This window comes from Macaca nemestrina, chromosome 11 (genome assembly GCF_043159975.1).
Source record: "Macaca nemestrina isolate mMacNem1 chromosome 11, mMacNem.hap1, whole genome shotgun sequence".
Taxonomy (NCBI): Eukaryota; Metazoa; Chordata; class Mammalia; order Primates; family Cercopithecidae; genus Macaca; species Macaca nemestrina.
In genome coordinates, this window is record NC_092135.1 from 45,831,385 (window position 1) to 45,851,358 (window position 19,974).

Genomic DNA, 19,974 nt, shown 5'->3' on the forward strand with positions numbered 1-19,974 from the left:
TATGCTGGTCAATAAATGGTAGCTACTATCATTATTATTCTATCATTATTATTAAAAATGACTTTTCTGTGAAACCAAAACTATCTTCTCTTTCAAAGGTATCTGCCATAATTTTCTAGAAATATTAGACTAAAACCAAATTACTCCTAGTGAAGAAAGTTAATTTTCAGAACAATTAAGTACTTCTTGTTTGATACTGGTATTATGTAAGCTTAAGACGTAATTACTTGGCAAAACATCATAACCAAGTAGGATTTATTCCAGGTATATAAGGCTGGTTCAACACTCAAAAAATAATGTAATCAAATATATCAACAGGTTAAAGAGAAATATGATCATGTGAAACAATCAAGAACAAGCACTTGACAAAATCCAACACCCATGTATGATAAACTCTCAGCAAATTACAAACAGATGAGGATTACCTCAACCTGATAATGAACATGTATTAAAAACCTATAGCTAACATCATACTTAATGGTAAAAGTTTGAATCCTTTCTTCCTAAGACTGGGAACAAGAAAGGATGTCCTCTCTCACTGTTCTAATTCAGCATAACACTGGAAATTCTAGTCATTGCAAAAAAGCAAGGAAAGCAATAAAAGGCATACAGATTGGAAAGAAAAAAAAAGTCACTATTTGTGAAAAATGTAATGGTCTACATCAAAAGTCCCAAGGAATCTATTAAAAAACCTCCTAGAATAAGTGAGTTCAGCATAGACTATAAGATCAACACACAAAAGTCAATCACATTTCTATATATTAAAGTGTATATATGTAATCAATCACATATTCTATATGTAATGAATATGTGGGAAACCAAAACTTCAAAACACCATTTACAATTGTTCTAACAAATTAAATACTGGTATACACATTAAATAACTACATCATCTGTGTAGTAAGAGCTATAAAATGCTGATGAAAGTAATCAAACAAGAAATCAAATAAAAGGAGATATGAACCCTATTCAGAGATTGGAACACTCAATGTAGTGTTCCAATGCATGTCGATTCTCCCAAAATTTACCTACAGGTTTAATCAATTCCCATAAAAACTTAATTATCTAGTGAAAGACAGAAAATGATAAAAGTAGGCTAGGCACAGTGGCTGATGCCTGTGATGTCAGCACTTAGGGAGGCAGAGGTGGGAGGATGGCTTAAGGCCAGGAGTTCGCAACCAGTCTGGGCAACAAAGTGAGACCCCATCACTATCAAAAACAAAAACAAAAACAAAGCAACAAGCAATAAAACAAAACTAATACAAACCAATAGCATGTGTAATGACCGCAGGTTTTTGCTGATATTGAAATGCTTCTGTAGTACTTCTTGCACACTTCTATCTTCTGAGAGATACTAAGGGGGGGGGAAAAGCCAAAATTGAGGAAAGATGTAGTTTAAAACCCAAATATAATCCTGTGCCTTACTGGTTGGTGTGCCTTATTAATGCTATCTAATATTAATTCATTATTAAATAGATGTTGGTCTTATTTGTAGAACACTAAAACCAAAATAAAGTTTCCAGTCTACTGATTTCCTTATCCTGTTCTTTACATTAATTCAATAAACACTATGATAATACAATCCTTGCTAACCCCAAATTCCTACTTGAATAAAGGAAACTACAGTAATACCAGTGAAATGAACAAAATGCAGCACAAAAACACAAGCGCATGAGTTACTGTACCTAGGGAAACAAGGTAAAGCACTACAAATAATGCTTAAACTGGATGAGACAAGAGATTTAAAAAAGAAGGAAGAGCATTCCAGTTACAGGGAACAGCATGAGTAGTAGGAAAATCATCACATATTGGCAGAAAATGAGTAGTCACGTACTGGAGTTTCAGTTACTGGCAAAGTGAATGTACAAAAAGACAAAGGCAGAAAAACCTAATTGGAGGTAGCTGTCCAGACAAGAGGTAAGGAGGGTCTGAACTATCTGAGTGGTAATGAAGACAAAAGAGAATTAAGACACTTATAGGAGATATATCTGGTAGAGAATTAACTGGTAGCAGAAGAGAAGGAAGGGTTTGAAAGGTAGAAGATAAAAATCAAAGATAATCTATGGGAAACAAAATGGCCTGTGAAAAGTGAAATGTGCTCAAGAAATGAATCTTGGATTATCAATATTTAAGTAGTAGGTGGGAAAAGAGAAAAACTAAGAAAGTAAGAAAAATACCAAAGACTGGAAGAGAATCTAAGACACAGCAGAGATCTAGAAAACAAGGGAAGAAAGTTTTAAGAGAGAAGTGGGGTTCAACAATATGAACTACTTTGTAAAATTAAGATATATTTGAGAAGAGGCTAATGGCTTTAGAAATTCAAAGGTCACCAGGGCCTTTTGAGAAAGCAACATCTAAAGAGGCAAGTGACTGCAGTATATTAGGGTTGAATGGAAGGTGAGGCACATTGGCATTGAAGAAAGGATTAGATGAAAAGAGAGTAAATTCAGAGGTAGCAGAGCCAAGAAAGGCCTGGAAAAGATCGACATAATTTTTCAAAAATTATCTGCATGGAATAAGAATTCTTTTTTATTAAAAAAACAAACAAAAAAACCCCAGAAAACTAAGCATTTCTGTATTTTCTAGAGCTGAATTACATGTCTTTACTTTGTCCACTCTAAGAAGACCAGATTCAGAAGTAAGTTCTAGTCTACTGGAATGAAATTTTATACCCTCAGGAAATATATTATTAATTATAGTTCCCACTCCCTTGCTATTGTTTCTAGTCTTTGTATTTTAAAGGACTTCTGGTTACTATATATATATTTTTCTATCACAAACAGGGTAGAATTTCCTTGGAAGTACACAGGGTGAACATAAAAAAAATAACTTTTGGAAATTAAAAAATTTGTTTAGCTTTTCCACAGTTTTAAAATTGAAATATGGAAGATATGTGGCTAAATATCACAGGCAAACTATAGTCTTTGCTTCTGTAATCTGTAACTTGTAAAAGTTGATGTGGTAAAATCGGAGCACTTAGGAAAACTAAAGAAAATCCACCTGAGACAAAACTGATTTAAGAAATTTTCTCTGCAAGAATCAATTATTTTTAAAACCTGTATTTGCCTCTTTTTGACATGATGCTTCAAAGGTTAATCTTCTATACTCCATCTTCCTACTTTATCTCTTTATTATTAGTGGTTTGACTCCAGTCCCCCCTCTTTCTAAAAGCTATCACCTTCTTGCTTCTATAATTACTTACTCTGCTTTTTAAAATGCCTACCTTATCTACATGAGCCATTTAAACAAAAAAAAAATTGTCTAACATCGTTTATTATATTTTTAAATCCATCTTGATTCAAACACTATACCCTATTTGAGGATAAGGCTATTATCAACAACCACATAAGCTACAGTACTTTGGTAGATTTCATTTGAGGAGAATAAGGTATGATTCTTTTAAATGTTCTTTTTAAAGGATCTCTCTTATACTGCCATGCTAAGAGAGAGTCTACTCTGCTTACTTATTTGACTCATTTGAAGTAGGGCTAAAACAAACCTTCAAATTAGGCAGGATATCAAGGTTCCATCTTATCCTGAAGATATTTTGTGGATGAGATTCCATGTGTGACCTGTTATCTGTATCACTGCTATTGGCTTAATCTTGCCATTAAAAATAACTTCCTGGATAATCAGCACTAAGAGAAAGAATAGCTCCCTTAATGCAGCTACCACCCTACTCCACAAGGCAGGGACTCTGACCATGGTGCTGACAGATTTTTCAAGTGAAGCTCATTTTATTCACATACCAAAGAGAGGCATAAGATAATCAAGATAGGGGAAGAAAATATTAGAACTCAAGAGACACAAACACCAGTGATGCTGCTTCTACTTAATGAAATGGACTATTAAGACTGTCAAAAAGATGACAGGATAGTGCTCACATTCAGGGGATTTAAGGTCTGCAACAAAAGTCCAGAAAGTAGAGTAGTTACACTATTAACATATAGTTACCATTTCCTAAGTCATGCAGAGTTATACTTCTTCACCAGTAACTCCCAGCATCCTCTTTATTTACAGACCCACTTTGAGATGCTCAGAATGCAATACAGTTGGGAAGGACGGTGGATGGAAAATGGCACAATGCAACCTGGACCATGTAGTTACCTTAGGAAGATTAAGTGTGAGCAGGTATGGAAAAAATAAGAGCCCATGTAAAGTACAGAAATTTAAATACTATGAAAGACTACATTTGAATCTCTAAAACAGCCAGAAAAATATACTGGTGGAATAAGACAATCAGTTCAGGAGTTGTAGAAGATGAAAGTCTGTGAAGCACTAAAAAGTAGACCTAAAAGCTGAAGATCCAGAGGTCTGGTCCATACCAGACCCCGGTAAGAGAGGACAATGTGGGAGTACCAACTACAAAGAAAGTGCTCCTATAGATGGAATCCTATAATTAGAAATAGTATCAAAGACACTTGGCTCAGGTAATTGAACTATCCAAGTCTCAGGAATGATTAATTTGAGTGGAAGGGAGGATCCATACCTAATTATATATCAAGGCATAGTATCTGAATTTTAAAGATAATGTGAGCTATTTTTACATACAATTATGTATAGTTGTATTAAGAAAAAGAACAAGGAATTATCAGTCATAACAATGGGAAAAAGTAATATAAACATATGTAGGCTTTGAATCCTTTACGTAAAAACAATATATTTAGCATGTATATAAACTCTGCAATGTTATAGACCAAATATTACTCCATAGTAGAAGGAAGGAGAATTGATATAGTCTTATGGGAAACTTCCACTGTTTATCATGTATTTTTTTGCACTGATTACATTTTGTTCAATAAACTTTTACGACTTTTTTAAAAAATGAAATGTGTCAAAATTAATAGTGCTTACATGAGCAGACTATATTTTATAATCAAAACAATAATCATTTAAAGAACAAACTAAATGCAAAATGCTTCCAATTTAGTATTAGTATGTAAGAATTCATGGTAAAAACACAATCTACTTGAGGTCAGGTGTGGTGGCTCACGCCTGTAATCCCAGCACTTTGGGTGGCTGAGGCAGGCAGATGACAAGGTCAGGAGATCGAGACCATTCTGGCTAACGCAGTGAAACCCCGTCTCTACTAAAAATACAAAAAATTAGCTGGGCGTGGTGGCAGGCTCCTGTAGTCCCAGCTACTCAGGAGGCTGAGGCAGGAGAATGGCGTGAACCTGGGAGGCGGAGCTTGCAGTGAGCCAAGATTGCGCCGCTGCACCCCAGCCTGGGCAACACAGCAAGACTCCATCTCAAAAAAAAAAAAAAATACAATCTACCACTACTGCTTTAAAATAAAACAATCTTTTTTATAGAGTCACTGAATATAGACTGTGTAATTCTATTCAAAGATCTAATTATCCTTACCAGTATTTTAATATTATCAATCAATTTTTCCCAATTCCTTCAGAGCCAGGGACTCCATATTATTTTCCACTCTCACGAGGCCAATATTTTTTGAGATTCTACCATAAGGGACTTATTCATTAACAATGTTTTTCAATTAGGTTATTAAATACACATACACATGCATACTTCCTCCTTTCTCTTTGCCAACTGAAGCTTCTTGACAGCATAAGATTAAAATGCTAGTGTGTTGAGAATATTTTAAGCACAGGTAAATTTATAGTCTCAAAGGTGTGGCAAATCTTTAAAACAACATATGAACCTGCCTTTGTATCTAAGATTCTCAGGTCTCCAGGGACTGAGAGATGTGATCACCTAATAGATAATATAACCGGAGGTGCCACAGTCTGTGCTGCCTCTTAAGGCCCAACAAAGTAAAAGCTGAAATTGCTAATGAAAACTGGAAGAAAAAAAATCCACACAGAATAGGTATGAATCACTAACATTTATTTATCATTATTTACTATTTATTATTATTGCTAAATATGTAAAATATAAAAGTAAATTATGCAAATTCACTAATAAAATTATCTGAAATATAAACCACATATAGATAAAACTAAAGCCTCATTAAAGTTTACTTCAAACTAATAACATAAATCCTAAAGCTTAACTGTAATGTTCTTTTGAGATAGAACTTAGCAGATACGACATTTCAACTGTTACAAGAAAATTTTAAAAAAGCATATAATTTGTATTCCTGTAGCTTTATCCCTCAGCAATATTAGAAACTTTGTGTTAATTTACTAATTTCTAAAATTTGTGTTTTAATTGCTTTAAATCATACAGCAAGGAACATTTAGTTTTATTGCCTTTAAGTTACCTGAACATTTTCATTCCACTTCTCAGCAAAAAGCTTGTCTGGAAATTCTGCAGGTAGAGATAACTGTTCTTTAAATATTTTAACATACTGTGGAAAACCAAATGAATTCATTAAGTGTATCTGCCGGTGAGAAAATCTTGACTTCACTCTTTTTTCTAAGAGTTCCAAAATATCCTTAAAAACAAACAGAAATCTCTATAAGCAAGATGAATGTTTTTAAAAAAAACAAAACTGTACCAATATTAGAGATATAAGTAAACTATCACCTATAATTAGTAATGTTTAGTCTATAACACATAATTAAACATTTAAAACATTTTATGCAAACTAAATAATCCCCCTCCAGGCAACTGCTGGCCTGGTGATGTCATGCCTTTTTCCTACCATGTTACTCTCAGCTAATCTGTAACATTCCAAGACCCAATATGATTGTTTAAAAAAACTGACTATATTAAATAGCTATATGTCACAGTAACAACAAGAGTGTCAGTAAGGAATTCTGTACATTCTATGAAGAACTGAGATTAAAAAATTAATAGCATGATAGGTAGCAGAAACCAACTTTAGGAGAGGAAAGTGCCAGAAATGCAACATGGCATTTGTAAGTTATCTTCCGGCTTTTTATTTTTTATTTTTATTTTTTATAGTAATGCTTTTAGACTTTATTTGTATTTGTACTATTTTTCCTTAGGAAGAAATCAGGAATCAAATTTACCGTCAAAGAACACTAAAAACCAAAGGATAACTAATATGTACTGCTTGCAAGGACATACAAAGTGTTCTTAAATGAAGAAAATACTTCCACAAAACTGATAGGCATTCAAACTATCCAAGATATCAAAAGCACAATAGGTAAGTTATCTTCCTAAGTCACATAAATTGCAGGAACTGTCATTCCTAAATCTCTTTTTAATATTGAACTTGAGGAATTTTTCAAAATATATTATAGTACACAGTATAATGTATATAATATATATAATTTATATATGTATATATACATCTACATATATAGTATAGTATAATATATATTATTTAAGTTACACTCCAAGGTATACAACCAAGACAAATGAAACCAGGTAACTACAAAAAAAGTGTATGTGAATGTTTGCAGCAGTACTATTTTTAATAGCTTCAGAAATGTAAACAACCCAAATGTCCATCAACTGATGAATGGATAAACAAAGTGTGGTATATCTATACAACAGAATATTATTTGGCAATAGAAAGGAATAAAGGGCTGATATATGCTGTAACACAGATCAACCCTGAAAACATGTTAAAGAAGCCAGTCACACAAAACTATACGTTCAGAAAGTGGATTAGTAGATTACTATACAGTCAGAAAGTGGATTAGTAGATTAGTGGTTGCATAGGGCTGTGGAGGGAACAGGGGATTTGGGGTGACTGCTAAAAGGTATGTGGCTCTTAAATTGTGGTGATAAATGCACAACTCTATAAATAAAAACCCTGTTAACTGTATAATTTAAATGAGTGAACTGTATGGTATAAATTACATCTCAATAAAGCTGTTTTAAAAAGCCCCCACCCCCAAATATGAACATGATGTCACTGTTGTTTACATTTCTTAAGCTATTAAAAATAATACCGCTACAAACATTCACATACTTTTTTTGTAGTTACCTGGTTTCATTTGTCTTGGTTGTATACCTTGGGAGTGTAACTTAAATAATACATATTATTTAAGGAATTACAGCTAATATAACAATTATATTAGGGAAATATATTTTTAGAGAGCCCTTATTTCCTAAAAATACATTCTAAAACACTTACTGATAAAATGATATAATGCCTAGTTTTTGCCTCAGAATAATACAGGAATTAAGGGAGATGTTGAGGATAAATAAAACTAGTCTGTAGTAATTGAATCTTGGCAAGGAGTGGAGAAGGGATTTCAGGGCTTATTATTTATTCTTTCCTATGTATATTGTTAAAATGTTATAGAATAAAGTTTTTTAAAAGGGGAGTAGTTTAAGCCCAGAACTATACATTTCCACATCTAGCAAGATGACTCTCATAATACTTAGGTCAAGAAATCATGATATAGAGGAAAGAATTCAAGTGATCAAAACGGGATCATGGTTAGTCTGGGAAGGAGGACAAGAAAGACTAACAGCCTGAGGTAGGAGGCGCGAGGGTGAATAAAAAATTTTGAATGTTTTTATGAGGTCAAAGAAAAGTATAGAGCCAGCATGAGAATTAAAAGAGAATAAAGGTTATATTCAGAGATTCAGATATTGCACATTTATCTTCTATTAAGAAAGAGTTCTAGGTCACCCATATAGGTAGACAGTAGAAGTAATATCAATACAAGCAACAATTAAGACCCTAAATTTGGGAATGAAAAGAGATGGAAGTAAATAATGTCTTTGTAGTAGGCAGTAATGACAGAAGTTGGCAATGTGGGCATAAAGGAACTAGTAAAAACAAAACAAAACCAAAAAACAAAAATGGAATTACTCCCAATGGGGAAGATGCTTGCTGGCAAAGTCACTACTCCCTCTATATATCTCTCCCTATAAACATGGATACACAGATAAAATTATACTTGAGGCCAGGCGCAGTGGCTCACACCTGTAATCCCAGCACTTTTGGAGGCCGAGGGGGGCGGATCACAAGGTCAGGAGTTTTGAGAGCAGCCTGGACAACATGGTGAAACCCCGTCCCTACCAAAACTACAAAAATTAGCCAGGCATGGTGGTGTGTGGCTGTAATCCCAGCTAGTCGGGAGGCTAAGGCAGGAGAATTGCTTGAACCCGGAAGGTGGAGGTTGCAGTGAGCTGAGATCACGCCATTGCACTCCAGCCTTGGCGACAGAGCAAGACTCCATCTCAAAAAAAAAAAAAAAAAAAAAAAGAAAGAAAGAAAGAAAAAAGATTACACTTGAAAGAACTACACAGTTGGAGAATTATATATATACACAATAAAAAAAGAACATCTGATAACACTGCTAAGAAGTTACTGACATTTTATTTGGTTCTTCATCGGGTCAACAACACTTGCCACAGCCGCTTCCACCCAAAGGAAGTTGTTTTTTTTGGTTTTTTTTTTTTTTGGCAAGAAGGAGGGTGCTTCTTTGATCCTTGTCATAGCCTGCTGCTTTTGGCAAGGAGGAATAAAGATATGTGGAGCACCAGCCAGTGATGTATGAGGGGAGTTTATACTAAAGCCATACATCATAAGCTCTAGAGCACAGGGAAAGAGGGGCAAATGACAGTGACTCTATAGAGAAACAGCACTGGAAGGAGGACTGTTAAAATATAAATTAGTAAAAAGTTTCACTTTTCTGAAAAAGAAAAAGGGCTGTACGAAAGGAGATGTGAATGTATACACGTGCCGGAATATGTCTGTGGAGAATGGAGGGGGAAGAGGATGGCAAGCAAGCTATGGAGGCACGGCAGTTATAGCATGAGAAAAGAGATAACTGTGCTATGGTATGGACGTGGTTTGTCCCCACCAAATCTCATGTTGAAATTTAATTGCCAGTGCAACAGTGGGAGGTCACTGGAGTGGACCCTCATGAATAGATTTAATGCCCTCTTACTGGCCTGAGTTCTTGTTCTCATGGGGATAGATTAGTTCTTGAGACAGCGAGTTGTTATAAATTGAGGTTCCAACTACCATCTGGTTCGTTTTTGCACATATCTGCTCCCCATTTGACCTTCCACCATGTCATGCAGCATGAAAGCCCTTGCAACAAATCCAGTGCCATGCCCTTGAATTTCTCAGCCTGCACAGCTGTGAGATAAATAAACCTCTTTTCTTTAAAAATTACCCGTCTCAGGTATTATGTTATAGCAACACAAAATGGGCCAAGGCACTCTTCAATGCCAGTTTATCTGAATTCAGTAAGGAAGTTCATGCTACAAGTGTGTAAGAAGGTAAACACAAAAAGGCCTGTATAGCTGTCCAAAGGTACACATGGTTCAATACGTACAGAGCCTTCACAAAGCAAAGTGATAGTGATATTGTGACTATAGTTAAAATCATTCTAAAATATCCCATGGAATGAAAAAGCCACTATCTACTGTCAGTGCTTGGTAGAATCTTTTCCATTTCTGGAGACGTGTACTTTGAAAGTTGGAATAGTATTATTTAGAGTTGATTTCAATCCTGTTCAAAATATGGAAAAAAAATCTTACAACAAAAACTATTACCAAGTTTTCTCAAATACTGGTGGGATTACTTAACTGCCTCATTACTTGATAATGTAGAAATTATATTTATTAGCATAATCTGATTTCACACTTTTTTCTTCAGTGATTTCACTGGGGGGAGGGAGGTATTCATTAATGGGCTAAGGTAACCATTAACCTGTTTTCCTAAATTTGAATTGAAAAGCAGGATAAATACACCAGGCACTGCTGAAACAAAATTTTTAAAATGCCTAATATAATGACCTAAATAAGTGAAAAAAGACTAGTAGTGTCAGCAATTAAGCTTGAATTTTAAAATATTATAATCAACTTTTTTAATGAAGAAAAAGACTTACCAATCTACATGTAAGGCCAATAACTGCTATTGGGGTCTGTGCAGACTGAGAAATGTCAAAAAGATTATAGAGAAGTGTTTGGTTTTTATGATGAGCAAAAAGATCAAATTCATCTAATATGAAGATCACTGGGCAACTGCTAGTTCGGTCACCTAAGATAAAATAAGAGCATTACATTATCAAAAAATTATATCCACCTTTCCTAAATTTCCAAACTATTTACTATATTTCAGTTTTTAAAACTCAATTCTACAAACATACTGATAGCCTACTTTGGGTAGGGGATTTACTGATGCATATATATTCATTCAACAGAAAAAAAATATTCAAAGGACAAAGACAGCCCCGACTGCTCTCAAGAAGTTCAGTCTAGGCTGGGCGTGGTGGCTCACGCCTGTAATCCTAGCACTTTGGGAGGCCGAGGCGGGTGGATCACCTGAGGTTGGGAGTTCGAGACCAGCCTGACCAACATGGAGAAATCCCATCTCTACTAAAAACACAAAATTAGCTGGGTGTGGTGGTGCATGCCTGTAATCCCAGCTACTCGGCAGGCTGAGGTAGGAGAATTGCTTGAATCCGGGAGGCAGAGGTTGTGGTGAGCCAAGATCGTGCCACTGCACTCCAGCCTCGGCAACGAGAGTGAAACTCCATCTCAAAAAAATGGTTCAGTCTAGGCCGGGCATGGTGGCTCATGCCTGTAATCCCAGAACTTTGGGAGGCTGAGGTGGGTGAATCACCTAAGGTCATGGGTTTGTGACTAGCCTGGCCAACATAGTAAAACCCCATTTCTGCTAAAAAAAAAAAAAAAAAAAAAAAAAAAAAAAATTGCTACTTGGGAGGCTGAGGTAGGAGAATCTCTTGAACTGGGGAGGCAGAGGTTGCAGTGAGTCAAGATCACACCATTGCATTCTAGCCTGGGCAACAAGAGTGAAACTCCGTCTCCAAAAAATAAAAAGTTCAGTCTAGTTCCTAGACTCTAGTAGAGTTTGTTGTTGAGAAATGTCAAAAATCATTTAAATTACTAAAGACTATTATTTTTATAATTATGTGAACATAATTCTTATTTAATGATTATAAAATTGAGAAAGAGTTTTCTATATCTGCACAGAATGAAAACACTTTAGGATTAAAATATAAGAGGAGTTATTAATTAATGAACAAAACTAATGCTTTAAAAGAGAGTTGTTTAGTAGAAATACAAGGTACATTTCTTGTAGAAATACTTGTTATAAACAAACTTTTAGATTATAAAGTTCAACTAAAGCCACTTAAACTCCCTTTATGCACAACTTTTAGCATTTCAACTACAATGCTTTTCATTGGGAAAGTTCCACATCACCCTCTGGTTACATTTTTCTCACTTCAATGATGGAAACAACTTTAGTAAAAGAATCCCTTTTACCTTAGGCTTAATGCCTTTACATTTGTGTTAAAAGGTAAAACAAATATCTGATAAAAGAAAGACTTATTTCACACAAATAAATACAGTAGCCTAAATGATTTAATACTGGTATAAAACTAAAGGGATTACTCAAAAGTCTAGAAAGAGACCTATGTACTAATACAGAATTTTAGTATTTGATAAAACATTGCATTATACATCAGTGGGGAAAATCAGTCTATTCAAAGTTAGATCCCTACTTTACAGGTAAAATCAGAATAAATTCCAAACAAATTATAAATTATAAATATATATATTAAATAAAAAGATCAATGTTTTTATAATCTGAAGGAGAGAAAAAACTTTCTAGATAAACTTAACTACGTGGAAAACGTAAAACTTTAGATCATCAGAAAAGTCCAAACCAAACTTAAGGGAAGAGAAAAATAAAACACAAAAATTCCGATAAATATAAGATAAACATTACCACAATAGGTCAAAGACCCAACAGGAAATACAGTCGTGTGTCCCTTAATGACAGAGATACGTTCTGAGAAATGTATTGTTTGGTGATTGCATCATTGTACAAGCATCCTAAGAGTGTACTTACACAAGCCTAACTGGTGTAGCCTACTAGACACCTAGGCTGTATGGCATAGCCTATCACTCCTAGGTTATGAACCTATGAGCATGTGATAGTGTAGGCAACTGTAACACAATGGAAAGTATTTGTGTATCTAAACATATCTAAACACAGGAAATGTACAGTAAAAATATGGTTTTATAATCTAATAGGACCACTGTCACATATGTGGTCTATCATTGAATTAAAGGTTGTTATGTGGCACATGACTGTACATAAACCAGGAAATTTCAAAGGTCAATAAAATATGAAATGACAAGCATCACCACTAACAGAATTATGCAAATTAAACAAAGAACAAAAGTATTCAAATTAAACTAAGAGATGAAAGTTTTTCTATTATATGGGCAAACATAAAAATAATTGTTTTTGAGGTTGTGAAGAAAAAGGTATTATCAAATATTTTTACAAAGTAAACCTTTAGTTTTTAAATGTCTTTTAAAGACGGTGCCTTTCAACCCAGAATTCTACCCACAGAAATTCCAGGAAATATCTGGATGATCATCTAAGTATCTCTTCTTAATTATAAAAAATTAGAAACAAAAGTCCATAATTGGTGATTAATAAATAGCACCTTATAAAACAAGATGAGAACCATAAAAATGATGCAGATCAAAATTTGCTGATTACAAAATGATAGGTAAAATTTTATTGTAAAAAGTTACATTTATCTCCATCAATAATATACTGATATAAACATCATCAGTATATACAGTATATTATACTGTATATATTATTGAATAAAGAAACCAAATGCTAATTGAGATAATCACTGTTATAGTGGTGGGAATACAGTGATCACTCTTTTTAATGTTTCTGTATTTTGAGAGTTTTTCTTTTGGCAAAAGCTTGTATTACCTTTATAATCAAGGAAAAAATAAAAGTTAAAACATATCTTCTGAAATGGCTGAATATGTTAATATTTACCTTTTTTTAAAGCTTCCAGAAGAAATGAAAGGTTTTCAGCAAAGCTTCCCTGAACAACAAAATGAGATAAAATGATTAAAAGTTTAGTGAAATAAAGAATAAAAGAGGGCTGATTCTCAGATTTTATATAAACACTGTATATCTTCTAGTTATTAGAGTCACTGCCCAGACTTTGCTGAGAGTCTCTATACTTCCTATCTAAAACTTAAATACTTAAGCAAAGATGGCACAACACTGAAAATGGCAATTACAGTGTCATGCTTGAAATTTTATTTCAAGCAATTATTTCAATTACAATGTCATGTTAGAAATTTGAAGGTAGTTTTGTAGAGTTGCCATATTCTAAATATTGTTTGAGACCTAGAAATGGATTCTATTTTGTGTCTTCAAACACAGTGGGGTCTTGCAAGTCTCAAATTAATTTGTACTGGTAAAGAAATAACCATGAATTTAAATGAGATACAAAAACAAAAGGCTTTTTTGAAACATTAGATACTATAACAGTGTTTGTCTATTCAAGAGTATACTGAAGAAGTTTTTTATTTTTATTTTTTTTTTTTGAGACAGAGTCTCGCTCTGTCGCCTAGGCTGGAGTGCAGTGGTGCGATCTCCGCTCGCTGCAAGCTCCGCCTCCCAGGTTCACGCCATTCTCCTGCCTCAGCCTCCCGAGTAGCTAGGACTACAGGCACTCGCCACCATGCCCGGCTAATTTTTTGTATTTTTTAGTAGAGACGGGATTTCACCGTGTTAGGCAGGATGGCCTCAGTATCCTGACCTCGTGATCCACCCGCCTCAGCATCCCAAAGTGCTGGGATTACAGGTGTGAGCCACTGCGCCCGGCCAAGAGTATACTGAAGAGTTTATGTATATCATATCATGTTTGGCTATGTTTACTTGTAATATAGCCAAAACGTTTTTGGATACAATTAAATATTCTTGATGACACTTAACGTAGTAGATGCCTTATCCAGGTGCTTCAGATTGTGGGTAGAAGCCCCATTAAAATATTTTTTTCATTAAAGTTATTAATTTTTATTTCATTCAGAGTTCATAATTAAAAGAAACAGCCAACTTTAAATTTGAGGAGAGATAAAGGAGAAAAGAAACGCACTTATTCGTTCTCCAGTTGAGAGATCTAACATAAAAATAGCATACAGTTTTTTAAACTTTCACATATTGTGATGTTGTTATGCTATTTCCAAGGTAGGCAGACCAAGAGGTGTTATCCATAATTTATCATAATATAACAAATCCTCAAAGAGACAATCTGTTGGGAAATCAATGGTCAGTTACTCAAAGGTAGTTTGTCTTTCAGGCTTTTTGTTTAAAAGATTATTATATCTGATACTAAATATATACTTCTTTTTGTTTTGTTTTGTTTTTTTGAGACGGAGTCTCGCTCTGTGGTCACCCAGGCTGGAGTGCAGTGGCGCGATCTTGGCTCACTGCAAGCTCCGCCGCCTCCCAGGTTCACGCCATTCTCCTACCTCAGCCTCCCTAGAAGCTGTAACTACAGGCGCCCGCCACCACGCCCGGCTAATTTTTTTGTATTTTTAGTAGAGACGAGGTTTCACCGTGTTCGCCAGGATGGTCTCGATCTCCTGACCTCATGATCCGTCCACCTCAGCCTCCCAAAGTACTGGGATTACAGGTGTGAGCCACCGTGCCCGGCCCTAAGTATATACTTCTATAAATATGTATTTGTGCATGTATAATATACATATATATGTCTGCTTATATCAAACCAGAAAAGCTGTGGGTTGCATTAAGTGACTTAGGTTCTTATAATGTCTAGCCTCTGCCATTTTATGACCTTTGGCAACCTAATTATGCTCTCTGAGAAGAAACCAAATGTATATAATGAAATAATTAAACTAATAATTTCTATACCAGTATTTCTCTATTCAAGAGTATATTGAAGAATTTATGTATATCATATCCATGTATGGCTATGCTTACTTGGAAAGCCAAAACATTTTTGGATACAACTTAAACTAATAATCTCTATATGTGATGATAATAGCGAAGATTAGAACAGAATGATAAAAAATTGTGTTTATTATTTCACATAAACCAATATGAATATGTAACATTTAAAAATGTCAGAAACACCTATCCAGATCAACTGGGAACCAAAAGCCAAACTGAGCATACTTAATGGGAACTGTCTTTGGCTCAGTATATGCCACTAGCTTCAACATCACATTTAAACAGGAGGTAGAATATTAGATTTATAGAAGGGGCATTTTGAAATTACACTTCAAAGACCTATAGACTATGGAAGGGACAAATTTACTCAACCTTTTAGATTATTAGATTAGTATTTTTATTATGTTAATATTTTCATAGATTAATATATTTATTATATTAATTTATAGATTGTATAATCTATAATTATATAATAATCTATAATTATATATAATCTATTACATAATTATATACATATAACCTATTATAGATTTATATAGATGATATAATTATATAGATTTATAGATTAATTTTCTAGATTCCTGTTCATAGTAATCTATATTTTATAGATTAATTTTCTAGATTATTTTATAATTAATAATTTTATAGATTAATTATTAAAGAAAACTCATAAATGCTAGGAGTCTTACACAACTATGGCGGTATCATTGCAGCACAAAGCACACAGTTCAGAAATTAGAGTGGTGCCACTGCATGGTCACCAGTAACCAGAAAATGAAGTTGGAATGTATATAATCCACTCCAACTGCATAAGCAGTATGAGGCTAGGTAATTTCATCATGAAAATTCAGGTAGCTGCAAAATTAAATTATCATGTTTTCCTTAGGCCCTATATATTAAGTGAAAGGTAAAAGTTTAAAACATTTCAAGTCAGTTTCTTTTACTGATGTTCACTGTCCTGAGACTATAAGATATGATAATGATGTATGAATAAATTTCTGAAAACAGAGTAAGATAACTGACATTTGTACAGCACATTACCATCCAGCAAATTATTTTTTAAGTTAAATGATGTGTAATGTTTTCTTTCTTCTTCAAAATAATCCTGTGAAGTATGGATAATAAAATAATGCCCAATTAACATGTAAAGAATCTGAATTCAGAGATACTTGTTAGCTCTGTATTATCAGGTAGTCAAAGGGTTGTAAGGCATGACTGAAACCCACCTATTGCAGCTTCAAATTTAGCACATTTTCTACTATAGACAGGCTACTCAAGTCTCAAAAAAGTAGAAATAGGCTGCTGGAGCATGGTATTTAAAAAAATGTGTTAATCTATCTCCAGAGATAGAGAACCAAAGTATTCACCTTACAGAAAAAGAAATAAACTCAGACTATCTACATAAACTTGGGTTTCTTAGCTATTTTACAGCTAGTATAACCTACTATGAAAAAATCCAAATATTGTAGAGACTTAATGACTAAATGTATCCTATACATTATACATTTTTATGAAAGAATCTTATATATTTCAATTTAGAATTTCTGAACCTCTCCCTACCATTCTAGAAATATAAAAATATATATGGTATAAAGACATTACCTTAAAGCCTATTTAATAAAATAACTGAAATTATACTTACAAAAACTTTATCTCCAACTACATTTTCCAGATTTAACTGCCTCGTGATTTCCTTTAGGGCGATTTTGTCATTGATCTGCAGCAGTCCTAAAATAAAGTCCATTTAAAAGTATTTAATTAAAACGAAACATGTATTTGATATAGCAGGTTGTTTTCCAGTTAAGTAAATCTTCCCAGTCAAAGCCTGTTAGTTCACATCACTTTCTTTTTAAAACTTAGCAATAAAGACATTCTGTAGAATCAAAAAATAATCCTCCTTGGGATTAGAATGATTAAAAAAAGAAGAAAAAAACCAGAGTCCTTCTGAGACTCCTTCATTATTAGTATTTTAATTTCTAAAAATACTGCATATGGTATGCTAAGTAAAACATGGATCTAGTTTTCAAAATCTATTAAATGAATTTGAAATATACAAGTGAATTTAGTTTCATCATATAAAAACCCCACAAAGTTTATGTAATCTCCAATGGCAAAATAATGGCATACTTACCATTTAAGTGAACTTGTAATACATTTTCACTCACTTCTTCTATTTCCATGAGTTCTTTCAAAGCATGATTTATTAACTAAATATGAAAAGTTTATGAGATAATAGGTAAAAGATAAAAAAAAAGTCCATATTCTTTTTTAAACTACAAGCGGTAAGAACAGAATATAAATAAATTGACCTCTTTAACAAATTTAAGTTTTCAAATTCTTTACAGATAAAAGGTTTAACTAGAACATCTCATATCTGACTCTTTTTAAGAAACAAGAGCCAGGACTGATACAATATTCTCTCAATCACTTACCCAAACTTTTAATACAAATTTAGAAACAACCAAGTTTTAAAACAAATATGTCTCCATATGTCACATTAAACATGCGACATGGCCCTTATAAACTTCATGTCTCAGTTAGTACATTACACATCTCTCTGACAATTATTAAATATCATTGTAATCAGTTAAAAGCCTATTGAATTAAAGGTTTCTATGCAGCATACTTTTTTTTATAACACTGTACTGCTCTCGTACTGTGATATCATATATATCTCTTCATATTATCAATGCATTCGAATTTGTTTAAAGAATTTGAAAGTGAACAGAATTAAGAAAAGCCAAAAATATTTTTAAAGAGTAAAGATGGACTGTTCCTTCCAATATTAAAATATAGGTACTATCATAAAATAAGTGAACTGGGAAAAGCAGTTGTATATACAAAATATTAGTAGAGATGGCATCAAAACTTAGGACAAAAAGGATTACTGAACAAAGGCACTGGGACAACTGGTAAACTGTTTTCCAAAACAAAATACTATTTGTATTTGCAATATGCTACTTATTTGTCATTGCAATACCTTATCCAAAAGGAAAAAAGCAAATATGATCCTCATTTTAAATTATATATGTTTCACAACAAAATACCAAAAATAAAAAAATTTTCCTGGTATACCTGCATGGTTTTTAAAGCATAGGGAATTCTAGGTCCTCTGAAAAGGAGACAATCTCAAGATATCACCTGTCATACTACCAGTAATAGCCCAACTGAGAAGTGACATTTAATGAGAAGTAACATTAAAGGACTGTATAGAGGTACTTCTTCACCTCTGGATCAGGTCAGACACTATAATAAGAGTACATCCCCAGATGATATACGGTTGGTCTCTCAAAACAGTGCTTTCAGCAACTTTTTTTTTTTTTTTTAAGCAATCCATGGTATTTTCTTTCCTCCACCTCTTGATATTTTGCTTAATATATTTTTTCCTAGGTTATGTTTTGTTTTAATTCATAAAATGTTTTATGTTTTGATGAATTATTCAAAACAATTTCAAACCCTTTGCTAAAATGAATAGGGATTTTAATAATATCTTCCATTTTATATATGTATAAGGAGAGTTGTAACAGGTTTACAGCTTTCTTTCCACTCAACTTACTTTAAACACCAACTTATGCTTTCTTGGATCAGCCCACTAATATTTTATGGGTTGTGTGTATGGTTTGAAATGATAAATATATTAGCAAGTGATCTTCAAACAATGTTACTTCTAATCTGGGTATTGCTAAAATTTACTGTGTAGTTTAGGCAATCAACCATTTAAGTTAGCTTTTTTCTTGAATATGTCGTCATCATTTCAAATATTTAAACTACATTATACACTAAAAATATTTAGTTGGTTATTAATGTCACACTGAGCAACATAACCAAATTTGGTAATCTCCTTTCTACATTCTTTGTGCCTAAAATTTAATATTACAAACATACCAGGATAATTTTCTTAGATCTCCCCACATCCAGTAATTTTTATGCTCACCAATGATTATACTATTTCTAAATATTATAATAAACACAGGTTTCACCAATATGCAACTAGGAGAAATATCCTATTTAACCATCTAGGAAATCTGTCTACAGTAAATTCCATGTGTAAGAGCATTTCCTAAGGGTCGGTACAGTGGCTCACACCTGTAATCTGAGTGCTTTGGGAGGCAGAGGCAGGAGGACTGCCTGAGCCCAGGAGGTTGAGGCTTCAGTGAGCTATGATTGAGCCACTGGGCTCCAGCATGGGTGACAGAGTGAGAGCCTGTCTCTTAAAATCAAAAGGTATTTTCTAGGGCTCAATCTGTCACTTGAAGCTATATCAATTTTTTAAAAATAAAATGCTTGTAATATTATAAGCCACACTATTGCCTTTTTCAATTAACTGTAGAGTTAGAATTTTTGTATTTCAGACA

At 33.6% G+C, this 19,974-nt stretch overlaps 1 protein-coding gene across 8 annotated transcripts in view; it reads right to left on the reverse strand.

Moving 5' to 3' along the window:
• Nucleotides 1-19,974, reverse strand: part of LOC105492698 (origin recognition complex subunit 4) — an 88,021-nt gene that overhangs the window by 6,707 nt on the left and 61,340 nt on the right. For 7 of the 8 annotated variants that reach the window (XM_011759937.3, XM_071073830.1, XM_011759933.3 and 4 more), the window contains 6 exons: nucleotides 17,751-17,826; nucleotides 17,262-17,347; nucleotides 13,691-13,739; nucleotides 10,740-10,891; nucleotides 6,230-6,403; nucleotides 1,268-1,354 (listed from right to left, as the gene is read on the reverse strand). In XM_011759937.3, the coding sequence (XP_011758239.1) occupies nucleotides 1,268-1,354; nucleotides 6,230-6,403; nucleotides 10,740-10,891; nucleotides 13,691-13,739; nucleotides 17,262-17,347; nucleotides 17,751-17,826 (624 nt within the window). The remainder of the gene's footprint in view (nucleotides 1-1,267; nucleotides 1,355-6,229; nucleotides 6,404-10,739; nucleotides 10,892-13,690; nucleotides 13,740-17,261; nucleotides 17,348-17,750; nucleotides 17,827-19,974) is intronic. The other variant, XM_071073833.1, reaches the window with a different exon arrangement.